Consider the following 15,343-nt stretch of genomic DNA (forward strand, 5'->3'; position numbering starts at 1 on the left):
GAACTAAAGAGGTGGAGGAAGTCTGGAGAGACTGGGGCTCTTACAACAGGGAGCAGGGAGGAGAGAGAGAAAGAGAGAGAGGCCCACACTTTCAAATGCCCACAAGAGAAGAGGCCCCCGTTTCCTTCATCAAAACATTGCAGGAGTCACAGTTTTTAAGCACGTTTCTGCTGGAAGGAGCTCGGGTGGGACGCATAAGGGGAGTTACAGAGGCAAAATAACAACAGAGAAAGAGAGGGAGAGAGAGAGCTGGAGATGGAGTGTGACGGGGTGGGACAGAGGGAGGGAGGGTGAAAGGGAGTAAGGGAGGGAAAGTGTAGCAAGAGCTGCCCTGTCTATATTTAGAGGAAGAGAGAAAGAGAAAGAGAAAGAGAGAAAGAAAAAGAACCCTGTGCTTCAGCCAAAACACACAAGCCCCCCACTCCACCCATCCTCCACAGAGCTTTTACTCCTACACCCCCAAACCCGAACCCCCCACTCCATCCATCCTCCACAGAGCTTTTACACCTACACCCCCTAACCCTCACCCCCACTCCACCCATCCTCCACAGAGCTTTTACTCCTACACCCCCTAACCCTAACCCCCAACTCCACCCATCCTCCACAGAGCTTTTACTCCTACACCCCCAAACCCCCACTCCACCCATCCTCCACAGAGCTTTTACTCCTACACCCCCTAACCCTCACCCCCACTCCACCCATCCTTCACAGAGCTTTTACTCCTACACCCCCTAACCCCAACCCCCACTCCACCCATCCTCCACAGAGCTTTTACACCTACACCCCCTAACCCCAACCCCCACTCCACCCATCCTCCACAGAGCTTTTACTCCTACACCCCCTAACCCTCACCCCCACTCCACCCATCCTTCACAGAGCTTTTACTCCTACACCCCCTAACCCCAACCCCCACTCCACCCATCCTCCACAGAGCTTTTACTCCTACACCCCCTAACCCTAACCCCTCACCCAATCATGTGAACCTGCACCCTCTATCAAGCCCAGCCACAGGGTAACTCACACTTCTGCATTCAAAACTGCCCACTCATACCTCAGTATTCTTAAACCCAAACAGGCTCCGCCCCACCCCGCCCCGCCTCGCCCCGCATGCCCGCCCGGCACCGGCCCGCCCACCCACTCACTCACTCACTCACTCACTCACTCACTCACTCACTCACTCACTCACTCACTCACTCTACATACAAACTTTATTTTTGGTCAGGCTAAACTAGCAACTTGGATGAGCAGGAAAGACAAAGGCCTTGGGGCGGGATCAATGGAGGCAGAAAGCATTGTGTGTGGGCTGATGGCAGCAAGGCTTCGGGTGGAGTTCTCCTACTGCACACTGGAGGAAAACAAACTGCACTTTGAGCACTTGTGGGGGGTCAACGGGGTGCTGCGTCTTGTGGATGAGGAAGGAAGGCTTTGCTTTGGTTTTTGATCTTTTCATTTTTGTGGATGCAGTAGGGCTGTGTCTGTATAAGAGAACTGAAGATTATCTGTTCTTCTCGCACTGTCTCTCTCTTTCTTTGTCTCTTTTCTCACTCTTTTTCTACCTCTCCCTGCTTGTGGGGGTTGTTTGCTTTTTTTTCTTTTTTTTTTGAAGTACTGTGTTTGATCAATGTCCCAAATCTTTCTCTGTCTCCCTCTCTCTGTCTCTCTGTCTCACTTCAATTTCAAAGTGCTTTATTGGCATGACAGATATAGGCACTTGTGTTGCCAAATCAGTGCTTACAAAATACAACTATATACAATGACTGTTAGATTATGAATTAGTTTTTTTTTTTTTTTTTTTAAAAAGCCAAGCCTGTCTCTCTGTCTGTCTCTGACTCTGACTCTCTGACACACACACACACTCTCTCTCTCTCTCTCTCTCTCTCTCTCTCTCTCACAAAAACACACACACACACCTGCACCCACCACACTCCCACAGGCCGCTGGTCATCTCTGCGGTCTCTCTCTCTCTCTCTCTCTCTCACACACACCCACAAACACACACACACGCACTCCTGCACACACACACACACACACACACCTGCACCCACCACACTCCCACAGGCCGCTGGTCATCTCTGCTCTGCCTCTCTCTCGCTCTCTCTCTCTTTCCCAGGAGATCACACACACACACACACTCCCCCACACGCTGGCCTAACGCGTCTGCTGCGTGTTTAACCCTTTCTCCGCCCCTGCTCCGCCCGCACCGCACTCACTCCTGCTCCGCCCGCACCGCACTCACTCCTGCTCCGCCCGCACCCCACTCACTCCTGCTCCGCCCGCACCGCACTCACTCCTGCTCCGCCCGCACCGCACTCACTCCTGCTCCGCCCGCACTGCACTCACTCCTGCTCCGTTCCTTTAACTTCCTTCCGTACTGGTCACGCGGCAGTCTTGTTAATCGCACTTTTCCCGGGTTTCTTCAATAATGACCCATTTCCCCTGGGTTTCAATAAAACCGCACTGCATTCAAGCGAGGCATCTATTTGCTTTTCTTTTGCCATTCCATTTTGGCTTTCCATCCCGGAGTCACTGATTGGGTCTCTTCTGTTACCGCGGCCCCCGAGCGAGCAGCACCACAGGTGAACCGTGTGTGATCCTCCTTTTCCCCCCCGCTCACAAGCAAAGTTTTCCATCCTGCAGGGAGCCACAGGACCTGCCTCCCAGCTGAGGGGCAAAGCCAACTGTGCCTCGCCGCTGTGGGATGCAAGTTTGAGTCCGCTGATGAAACAAAAAGGGGGAACTTGCTAACTTGCTAAGGGGGAAGTCTTGGCTAACATAGCACACACCTAACAGTGCTTTGCATACCAACACCCATTCCCTCACCAACACCCGCATGTGATCTTTTTCCGACAGCACTGTCACATGACCACACTGTTCCACACATTGACAGGGTACTAATCCAAGAGTAGGCATGCCTTATAGAGAATCATTAACAGAGAATCATTTTCCAAGTCACTCACAAACTGGTGCACTTAGGGTAAAAGTTTTTGGTAAATGGTACTATAGTGAAACTGTTTGATTGATTGATTGATAGATATGCAGTTCTGGTAGAGACACAAAATGACATCATCATCATATCACAAGCTGATTGGCACAGGGAAGTTGGTTTCAAAGCCATTCCTCCCAGCAGTGTGTGCATAATACCCCCCCAAATAAAGCCCCCCCCCCACTCAATCCCTTTAGCCTCACTTACACGAGGTTCCATTCCTCCTCTCCAAACACGATTTACAACCTCCGTAACACTATGCTGTTCTGTTCAAATATTCACAAAAAATGTACTTCAGAAAAAAAGTGAAAAAAATGTGCCTAAATGATGAGCTTAGACAGGGCTGAATGGTCTGTTCTCACCAACAAATATTCCTATGTCCTTCTGGCGTTCCTATCCACTGCTGTTATCCCTATGAAAAGTAGGTTTTTTTGGAATGTTTAAAAAATAAATGTAAAAAAATCGGTGTTCTAGAACTCCATTTCACTCCTTCAATGTAGTAGTGATTGTGACATCAGCAATAGAATGTTCAGTAACGAACATTCTAATCACACATTTGTGATGTCACAACTCAAAGGGTTAAATCTCAGGAAAGACCACAGCTTAAGAAACGCTGGCTCAGTTTTCAGCATGCGCTAGTTTCCCGGATTCCCCCTGCAGATGGATGTTTGAGTGGTTTTCCCATTTTCCCGGCATCCCCCCCCACCCCCGCTTCGTTGGTCTCCGGGGCGGTGCATGCCGGTTCCCTGGTCTCCGGTGTGGTTTTAACGCACCCAGGGGGACTGACACGTGGCTGGCAGTCCTTGGATCATTCATTTTTTTCTTTCCCCAAACAGAAGTGACACAACAGAAACAAAAACACTGGAAAATAGGTGGACTGATAATGCAAAAAAAAAAACAAAACCTTTTGCTTTAGTGAAAACATCTGTTGTTTTGGAGCAACAGTTGCAGTGGCAACCATCCAATCCCGATACCGAAACCATAGCCATTTGCCTTTTTCTCCACAACTGCAATGGGTTTTGCATCTTTTGCTCTAAACTTAGAGAGCATGCATAAAATAACTGTGACTAATGAATTGTTGTCCACTCTCCTGTTCTGACTTTGTCTGCATCGTCCTGTAGTCTTGCTCGCATTTATGACGCCACCTTTATGGTTTAACTTCATTTCACATTTCCACCCTGCAGTGAAGTCTGGCTTTACGCGGGTGCACTGGGTTAAAGTGAAGCTACATGCTGTAAGACATTGTCAAAGCTGTCTGCGTATGAGGACACCGCTATCTCTCCTCTTTCATAGCTAATCTATGTTGTCTGGACTATTCGCAGACTCTTATCGCTGTCCACTTCACACCAGATAAATAAAACCACCGATTACAATAAGACTGAAGACAGATCGTTTTTGGGGGCGGATGAAACGTCATATCTTGCCCTCTTCTCTCTCTCTCTCTCTCTCTCTCTCTCTCTGTCTCTGTCTCTCCCTCTTGAAATTCAGTTCAAACATGCATTACTGGCACACCCACAGAAAGCTATAGAATTTCTACGGCAATCATTTACAAGAGACGCAAATCAACAATAACATCAACTCCACCAGACATATTTATCCTTTCCCTGTCTCCCTCTCTCCCCCTCACTCTCCTTCTCTCCCCCTCCCCCTCTATCACAGTTTATCTTTTCAGATATCTCACCCTCTCAGTCCCTTTCTCCCCCTAGGTTCACACACTGACGTCTAATCTCAGACTGACCTTGCGCACACATCGAGCTGACGAGCCGGCCGACGGCTTTTTCTCAAATTTTTAACGACTCAAGTCTCGGCTCCTCGGGCGACGCCCCCGCGTCTCGCACCGTCCCGCTCGCCCACCTCCTACCTTTCCGCAGACGCACAGGAGCGTCTGGGTTTTACCCTAACCTCCCCTCGTTTCCAGGGCCCGGCGTGTGACGCAGACGGGGGCGGAGTTAACCTGTCACACACACGGGTGCGACGCATGATGAGAACGCGTCCACTGTAAAGATACGGTACATTTCAAATAAAAACTCTGATTAAACTTTATCTGTTATTTGTTTTTAATGTAAATGATGCACAGTGTTACTTGTCAGCATTCATTAAACAATGTTTTTTTATGAATTAGGCCAAAGTTAGTGTTTATGTTTGGGCTCTTAGGGGGCCCCCCCTGGCTGTTTACAAGGGTGCGTGGCACCCACCGCACCCCGCTAATTCCACCACCGCAGACAGCTCATACAAACAGCTCAGGTACAGCTCTGGGGGTGGGGGGCGAAGTAAAGGTCAAAGGTCAAAGCCCTCTGCTGTGAGAGGGCACACAGTGTTGTTGGCCCGGTCCACAGAGGTGGAAAGTCCAGGGGTGTGGAAAGTAAAAGTCCAGGCCGTGTGTTTCTTCCAACCAGCTGATTTCAACACTTCTGCACCTCCTGGCTGAATAACTGTGCTAATCAGCAAATCCAGGTGACTGGAACCAAATACTGGAGAGGAGTTTAACTTCCTGAACCTGGATTTTCTACCTCTGCTGGTCCAGCCCTCCTCTCAGGAAAGCTATCATTAATTTATCATTGCTTACCGTGATGGTGTGGGGGAGGGAGGGGGGGCTCTGCTACGGGTTCTGGATCACAGCTCCCCCAAGAGGCACAATTAGTGCGGGGAACTGAAGACCATAGGTTACAAGCCAAGGGAAGTAATCGCACTCCCAGGAGCTCTGGGGGGGGGGGGGGGGGGTTGGTCTTTTACGACAGACGTTTACATGCTGACTCGCCGCCCCTGCACTCAGCTACCTTAGCGACGTTAGCACGTATGTCCGATTGGAGCGTGGGATTCATTTAAGGTTTTCGTGAGAAATGCCCGTGAGTACTTGGAAGTTGGATCCCAGGGAAGTGGGAATTGAACAGAACACACCGGGTGTACATTAACCCTCTGAAGAGTAGGTTTTCTGTAATAGTTATTTTTTTTTAAATTCTCCATGTGAGTAGTGTACACACTCCCCATCTACACTTCAGTCTCTCATGCTAGCACAAATTATCCTCCATTGCTCCAATCCTAATTCTCTTATCGTCAAGCAGATCTTTACTGAGAACAGAAAATATCATTGATCGATTTTAATGCTAAAGGTGGCATATTACAGATTTATTTTAACCCTTTGTGAAGTAGGTTTTTGGAATGTTTTTTTTTTTTTTCAAAGTTCTAAGTCAGTGTTCTATAATTAGAATATTCATTAAGTACATTCTAATCACATATTTGCAATCTTACAGCGCTAAGTACCTGGACCACACAACACGACACCGGTTTGGGTGGCACTGGTAATTTGGTTTTCCATGTAATAGGCTGCACACTGTACATTTAAATGGGAGGGGAAACACTGCCCGCACCATAGAAGAACCCTAATAAACAATGTTTATGTCATCAAGCGTTCGTTGGGCAAACTACTTTCCGAACATTTAAAAATGACTACAAAATTGACTACAAAATTAATGACTACAACATTAATGGAGCAAACTTGGCATAGAAAAAACTACATTTAAGAATGGCAACAATGAATGTGTAAAAATAAAGAAATTCCCATCATGCCATTCACTGATCTAGGCCTCAGGGCTGACAAAACAATCAATGCAAAATTGGGCGGGGTCATCCTGGATTGTTCCAAATGTCTGTGATGTCACAGGTAGCTAAAGTGAATAAACTTTGTAAGAGGATATTCCTTCTTATCTTCTTGTGTGTCCACTCATTTTTAGGTAAGGCAACTTGTGTTCACAATAGCACAGCAAGCAGGGGCACCACCTGTGATTTGGGGCCCCATGAAGAGAGCTCACATTGGGCCCCATCACCTTAGAAAATCCTATTATTAATATTGTTTGAAGGCCCCTGTCAATCAGGGGCCCTCATCATCTTAACTCCTCCCCCCTTACAGCTCCCCTGATAGCAGATACTACTGCATAGCAGTAATATAGAAAAAGACAGAAGACACCTGCTTATGCATATTCACATCCATCCATCCATTATCAATACCCGCATATTCTGGGCAGGGCCGTGGGTGGAGCAGGAGCCTATCCCAGCGTGCACTTGGCGAGAGGCAGGAATAAACCCTGGACAGGCCTACCTGCATATCTTTGGACTATGGGAGGAAACCGGAATACCTGGAGGAAACCTATGTGGACACGGGGAGAATATGCAAACTCCATGCAGAAAGGCCCAGGACGGACTCGTACCTGGTAAATGGTAAATGGACTGCATTTATATAGCGCTTTTATCCAAAGCGCTTTACAATTGATGCCTCTCATTCGCCAGAGCAGTTAGGGGTTAGGTGTCTTGCTCAAGGACACTTCGACACGCCCAGGGCGGGGTTTGAACCGGCAACCCTCCAACTGCCAGACAATCGGTCTTACCTCCTGAGCTATGTCGCCGTACCTAGCTGTGAGGCGACAGTGCTACCCACTGCAACACCGTGCCTACTCATATCCAGTGGCTGGAAAGTAACGTTACAGTCAACCCTTTGAAATGTAACTACCACATTCCACACATATAAAACACAATCAGCAACCTCCACCTATATCACGTAAGGATTTGCCTGATCTATGTTATCAAATCCACCCCCACTCAAATGACCGAATCTTAATGAGCTTCAGCGAACGAAGCCACAAGCGGATATTTCAGACTGGCCCTTAATCCTGAGGAGCTAACGTTAACTGAAAAAAAAATACTGTATCTGGGCCTGCGCACGATCGCTCCATTAGACAGCGCTGGTATGAGTCCCAGCTCGTCAAGTGCGCCTGTCACCGCGAGGCTGTTGCCGTGGGATACGGCTCAGCTGCCGTGTGGTTGGCTCGCGGGCACGATCGGTGGCTGGTGGGCGGGGAAGGGGAGGGGGGGGCGGGGGAGCGTGGGTTCGGCCGTGGTCGAACGCCTCTCTCCAGCGAGATAATGACCAGGTGTTTGCTAACGCACAGGCCTGCTATTCAGACCAGGCAGAGACTGACACTGTTCTGCCATCTTCTCTGCAAAGAGCCATTGTGACAAGAAACAGCACCGCAATACACAGAGATCAGCGAACGAGAGAGAGAGAGAGAGAGAGAGAGAGAGAGAGAGGGAGAGGGAGAGAAAGTGAGAGTGAGAGGAAACAGGAGACAGGGGGAATGAGTGGGGAGAGGGGAGATGGAGACCAAGAGCAGGAAGACAGGGAAGAGCGGCAGAGAGATAAAAGCAACAGGAAAGGAAAAGAAGAGAAAGAACCTGGCTCTGCTAGATCAGTGCTGTCAGACATGGGCCCTGGCAAAAAAAACTTACAAAATACAAAAACAGAATTGAATTAAATCTGAAGCAAGCCTTTTCCTCATTTACATCACTTACAGGGCAACAGAGACGAGGGGACCAGGAGAATATGTCTGATTGCTGGCATCTTACAAGGTCAATGAGAAAATACATTGTATAGCCAACCATAGACAATTATGTTATAGTAGTAGTAGTACTCATGGTACTAGTAGTAGTACATGTTAGATATACTTAATAAATTATTTTTCTGAGTTACATAATTAATCTTTGCAAAGTTTGTTGTGCTCTTAACAGAGAGGAAGGGAGAGGGAAAGAGAGAGAGAGAGAGAAGGAGAGATGAGACGGAAACAAAGACACATAAACATACACATATTCAGAGAGAATTTCAAGGCTCACAAGACTAATCCCCAGTAACAGTGAACTGTTTAATTTCTGCAAGGCAAGTGCTGCTGGGTCTTAAGTGAGAATCGCACTGTGACAGTCTCTGCTTGTCTGTGGAGAATCGCAGTAATGGAGACAGATGCTCACGACAAAACAGGTCATTGAGCAAAGGCCACTGTCAGCTGACCAGCACATCAGCCTGAGAGAGACAAAGCGAGAGAGAGAGAGAGAGAGGAATGAGGGTTCAAACACAGGCAGAAGAGATGCACGAACACAATAGGGGAGAGAGAGAGAGAGAGAAGGTGTAAAGAACGGGGTGGAGAGGTGAAAGGAGGGATAAAAATAGAGAGGGCTGGAGGAGGAGAGAGAGGAGTTTTAAAAAGTTAAAACACGCGGAAGAAACGCGGTCGGTCGATCCTACGGGCACCGGCTGTCACTGCACATCCTGCCAGAGTCCCCACAACTTTTGAAAATGACACCCCCCCCCCCTCGCCCCCCGCCCCCCCCTTCCTTCCAGCCGCCGTGACCGTTACACACTCCAGACCAGCCCGGCCCAGCGGAACTTCTGAGGGACAGCTTGAGTGCCTGGGGGAAGGGAGGGGGGCGAGGGGGGAACAAGAGGAGGGAGGGATGTGGAGAGGGAGAGAGGGGCAGTTCCTGCTGATGCAATCGTGCCCTCCACCCCAGTAACAGCCTGACGGAGAAAGAGGGGAACACAGACGGAGGGACAGGGAAGGAGGGCGGGGCATTCAGCCCAAACGTCAAACTTCTGCCTCTGCACTGCCATTATAGACTTGGAGGCATGTAATGCACACACACACACACACACACACACACAACACCACTAAAACAGAATCACACAAACACACGCAAATATAGCAAACTACAAAGGAACTCTAATTCCCGAGTAATACATTTCCTCCAACAGTCACACACACTTGTTGCCTTGGTAACCTGAATCATGGTAATTGCACATTTTAAAAATAAACAGACGGTCACGATGCATTCATACCGCACGAACTGCATGAACCTTTCACACCACACACATGCATACAAACACACATACACACCCACACCCCCCACACACACACACACACATACACACCCAGCCATTATACAGATCTGTCTAACACCCCACACACACTCACATAGACAGATCTGTATAAAGGCAGTGTGTGTATGTGAGTGTGTGTGGGGTGTTAGACAGATCTGTATAATGGCTGTGTGTGTATCTGTACATGTGCATGTGTATGTGAGTGTGTGTGTGGTGTTAGACAGATCTGTATAATGGCTGTGCGTGTGTGTGAGTGTGTGTGTGGTGTTAGACAGATCTGTATAAAGGCAGTGTGTGTAACACCACACACACACTCACACACACGCACAGCCATTATACAGATCTGTCTAACACCACACACACACTCACATACACATGCACATGTACAGATACACACACAGCCATTATACAGATCTGTCTAACACCCCACACACACTCACACACACGCACTGCCATTATACAGATCTGTTTAACACCACACAAACAGACACACACTGCCTTTATACAGATCTGTCTAACACCACACACACACACACTGCCTTCATACAGGACTGTGTAATATCACACACATATACACACCCACCCACACACACATACACACACAAACCCAGCCATTATACAGATCTGTTTCACACCACACAAAAGCACACACACACACACGCACGAACAGGCACACGCGCACACGCACATGCACACGCACACATACACACTCAGCCTGTTTAACACCACACACACACACACACAGACACACACACACACACCAAGGCAACAACACGCCCATACGTGTGGAGTCCCCGCCCACTTTGTCTCACAGGTTTCTACATGGCACCAGACATGACCTTTGACCTCTCGTTTCACCTTCATAGCGGAATTTCCCATCATGCAGTGCATTTCCACTCAGCCCACTGATTTCACTTCTGAAACATGGACCCCATCAGAACCCAGAGAGCCAAGACGCCAATAAACGAAAACAGAAAACCAGCAGGAGAGGGCAACTGGAGAGGGCTTTAGAATCATGTGCAAATGTACAGGAGTAACTAGTTCATGCTTTAGAATCATGTGCAAATCTGCAGTGATAACTGGAGAAGGCTTTAGAATTATGTGCAAACCTGCAGGAATAACTGGTGCATGCTTTTTCATGTGCAAATCTGCAGGAGTAACTGGTTCTTGCTTTAGAATTATGTGCAAATCTGCAGGAATAACAGGTGCATGCTTTTTCATGTGCAAATCTGCAGGAGTAACTGGTTCATGCTTTAGAATCATGTGCAAATCTGCAGGAGCAACTGGTTCATGCTTTAGAATCATGTGCAAATCTACAGGAGTAACTGGTTCATGCTTTAGAATCATGTGCAAATCTGCAGGAGTAACTGGTGAAGGCTTTAGCATTATGGGCATGTAGGCTGCTGATCTGAGTGTCAGGACAGATGTAGATAATTGGTAGGTGAACCCGTGTAATGAAAAAGCTTCTGAAAGTTTATCTTTTTCTTTCTTCCAGTCATGCGTGAAAAGGCCACCCCCACAAAACCCAATCACACACACACACACACAGACACACACACACACACACACACACACACACACACACACACACACACAGACACAGACACAGACACACACACACACACAGACACACACACACACACACACACACACACACACAGACACAGACACAGACACACACACACACACACACACACAGACACAGACACACACACACACACAGACACACACACACACACAGACACACACAGACACACACACAGACACACACACACACACACAGACACACACACACTCACACACAGACACACACACACACACACAGACACACACACACACACACACACACACACACACATTGATATACCAGCCAGAAAAGACACACAAGCGCACACATACACACACACACACAGACACACACACACACACACACAAGCATGCATACTCGTCCACACACACTGACCTACCCAGCCACACACACACACACACACACTTACAAGCACACATACTCATGCACACAAGAACCAATAACTATGCACACTGCACACACACACACACACACACGGACACACGCACACATGGACACACGCACACAAACACAAGACACGTAGACATACATGTACACGCACACGCACAGATACACACAAACATACACATGCATACATAAACACAACTATAGATCACACTCAAATCCTAAGCACACAAATAACAGTACTAATAATGGGAAAAGCTTTCATGAACTTACAATAATTTTCATAACTACAGTTTCACACACGTACACACACAGAAACACTCTACATGTGCAGGCACACGCACACGCGCACACGCACGCGCACACACACAGTGTACAGATGGAGTAAAACACCAGAAATAGCCCCCGTGTTCCAAAACCAGCGATTTCCTCGTTGCTGGCAATCGGCTGACCGTGGTTATGTCACTTCATAAACAAACTCCCACGAACCCACACCCCGGAACCCCAAACCCCCAACACCCCCCCCCCCACCCCCCGCCCCTCCCTGACGTCACGGCGACCGTCTCTGAGGTGCGGCCGATAGGGTTTGCAGATAAGCCCCGTCAGCCGCACACGTCATTACAGGGGCCCCAGACACAAATAGAGCCAGCATTATTCACCTCACATTTCACATCTGGTAAACCAGCGGGCCGGGCTCGACCGACCCGAATCTCCCCCTGGAACAGGATGAGAGCATCACGGTGCATCGCTGTCTCGCTCGCTTTCTCACAATTACCCCGACAAAGAGATTCATCGAAGCACAGCTGTGTTTTTACCACAAAATAATAATATACTCACAAAGGAGAACATAACACAAGACTAACATAACACAACACAACACAATACAATACAACACTAACATACTGTAACATAACATAACATAAAACAACACAACACAACACAACACAATACAATACAACACTAACATAATGTAACATAACATAACATGAAACACAACACTAACATAACATAACATAAAACAACACAACACAACACAAAGACAACATAACATATCATAACATAACAAAAAAAACAACACAACATGAACATACTGTAACATAACATAACGTGACATAACATGAAACACAACAACACTAACATAACACAACACAACACAACACAACATCACAAAACATAACATAACGACGAGAACAGGCCATTCTGCCTGACAATGCTCACCATTTTCCTACCACTAAAGGGTACCTAGTGCTGTTCACCTACAACCTAGATAGTATCTAACACTGTGTCAATCCTGGTCTTGAAAAACAAAAAAACAAACAAAAAAAAACAATAGACCTATGGCATGACAAACTAATTTCACCTGCAATTTATCAACTGCAATGAAACAATCCACTTCAGCATACATGATTGGAACAGCAAGGGCACACAGCCAGTTTCTCAGCAAACATGCATAGAGCAATGCCCTCTGCTGGTCACTGCAATAAACTGCACGTACCTGGTACTCAAACTGAAAAAGCCACTCAACTCCAAAGACTCCTTTCATGATGAGAGTCTCTTACTTCAGGTCCCGCTCCTGAGTGTCTGAATAGGAGGCACTAAGCTTTATCACGCTAAGGGCACACTGAAGGCGCAGGAAGTCAAAGGAAGCCCTCATCCACACAGGAAGTGGCTCAAAACGCGCTGGCGCGGCGCCACACGAACTTGCAAAGAGGAAGGAACACTCCCCGATTCCAGAACGTGAAAGAGTTCCGTGTGAACGGCGAAGGTCAGCACCGAACGCGCACGCCAGCCATTCAGCTATGTCGTGACATCACCACACCGCAATCCACCACCAGAGCGGACAGAGCTCTGGCTTTATTTCTGAACATTTTTTTTTCTTATGCCATTTATTAAAACTTTCTCCGCGCTGTTTGAAAATGTGCTTTGCTTTGACCACGTAGTTGTACCACCCACGCCCTGGAACAGATCTCTGAAGCATAAGGACTCCTGTGATATATTCACCCACAGGATCTTTCACACACCACTGGGGTGCTACTACCCCATTGCCCAAAAATCCATGATTAAAATTGTGAAAAGGTGCTACGAAATCCACCATTCATATGCTGATAATGGGTACCCACTACACCCCACAGTGGGTCTGGATTTCCATAAAGTTGCAATTTATTTTACACAGTAAACTTAACTGTAGGCCACACCTATTTTAAAACACTTACGCACTTACCCTCAAATAGCAAGTACATAAAGTAAAAAAAAAACTCCCAGTGGGGAACCCTAACCCTACCTCTAACACTAAGGATGCACATGCATTTTAATCATGGATTTTCTGACCATGGGGTGCTATGATGCGCCACACAACCTACAGCAGGAGCTCTAACAGCAAGCACAGAATAGGCACATCTCCTAGAAGGCCCTTCTCGAACAGCTGCTGATCTGTGCTTTTCTGGCCGGTCCCTAGGGGGCGCCGAGGCAACATTTACCCACAGAACCCCAGCCATTGAGGTCGAGGAGAGCACAACCACAGTCCTGGGGGGTCCACCTGTGTGCTCGTTTTTGCTCCAACCAGTCATCTTAGTTTTGTTTTTCTGACAGTTCTATAAACAACGATGGTTCACTCCTGTACTCAAGCACAGTAAAATGTTTAGGATACACTTGCAGTCTGCAGCTGTAGCCGGTGCTTATGCTAATGTCAGTTCAAGATATGGTTGAGCTCGTTAAATAATTAGGAGCAGACGTACACACAATTTCCCAGTCAGGACTGCAGTGCCCTCTAGTGTCCAACTGTGCATATACGGAGAACCCTGGTCCAACTGGCAATGCCAAGTTCGGCCAGTGAAATGTATGTGCTGTTACACCACCACCAAACAGTCAATTAAAAAGCAATTACGAAACATTTACAATATATAATGTAATTCTGCCATATTGTTTAACGTACGAACATGCATCCGTCTCTCCATCTCTTTGCGTTCATACACACCGCGTTCGCGGTCGCGGTCATGATCGCGGTCTCTCACCTTACGGTTCCCCGCCATCTTGCGCAGGAAGCTGAGGGTGCGTTCGAGGGTGCTGCCGTTCTCCCTCTCTCTCTCCTCCCCTTCCTCCCTCTCTCCCTCTGCATCCACGCTGAGGGGAGAGGAGGAGAGGGGAGGAGAGGAGGAGAGGGGGAGCGAGGGAGAGGAGGAGAGAGGAGCGAGGGAGAGGAGGAGAGGGGAGTGAGGGAGAGGAGGAGAGGGGAGTGAGGGAGAGGAGAAGAGAGGAGCGAGGGAGAGGAGGAGGGGGAGGGAGAGTGGGGGACAGAGAGGGAGCGAGGGAGAGGAGGAGAGAGGAGGAGAGAGGAGCGAGTGAGAGGAGGAGAGAAGGAGAGGGGAGCGAGGGAGAGCGGCGATGGAGTGGAATTGAAGACAGGAAGAGAGGGTAAGAGAGGGAGAGGGAAGAAGAGGGAGAGAGGGAAGGAGATAAACCAAAGGATTGGGAAAGACAGAAGAGAGGGCAGTAAAGGATAGAGAAGAACAGAAAGAAGAAGGGAAAAGAGAAGAGAAAGAGTGTGGTGGACAGTAGAGGACAGGAAGAAAAAGAGAAAGGGGAGAAGAGGATGAATGTAATGAGGAAAAAGAGAAGTGTGGGGTTGAAATTGGATACAAAAAAGAGAAAAATCCCTGTGTTATTTTGCGTCTGTGCATTGCAGAAACAT

General features: G+C 47.9%; 1 protein-coding gene across 2 annotated transcripts in view; it reads right to left on the reverse strand.

Annotated features, from left to right (window-relative positions):
* arhgef1a (Rho guanine nucleotide exchange factor (GEF) 1a) overlaps positions 1 to 15,343 on the reverse strand; it is an 81,100-nt gene that overhangs the window by 49,052 nt on the left and 16,705 nt on the right. For both annotated transcript variants that reach the window (XM_035429843.1, XM_035429844.1), the window contains one exon: positions 14,667 to 14,775. In XM_035429843.1, the coding sequence (XP_035285734.1) occupies positions 14,667 to 14,775 (109 nt within the window). The remainder of the gene's footprint in view (positions 1 to 14,666; positions 14,776 to 15,343) is intronic.

Source organism: Anguilla anguilla, chromosome 8 (assembly GCF_013347855.1).
Source record: "Anguilla anguilla isolate fAngAng1 chromosome 8, fAngAng1.pri, whole genome shotgun sequence".
NCBI classification, from domain to species: domain Eukaryota; kingdom Metazoa; phylum Chordata; class Actinopteri; order Anguilliformes; family Anguillidae; genus Anguilla; species Anguilla anguilla.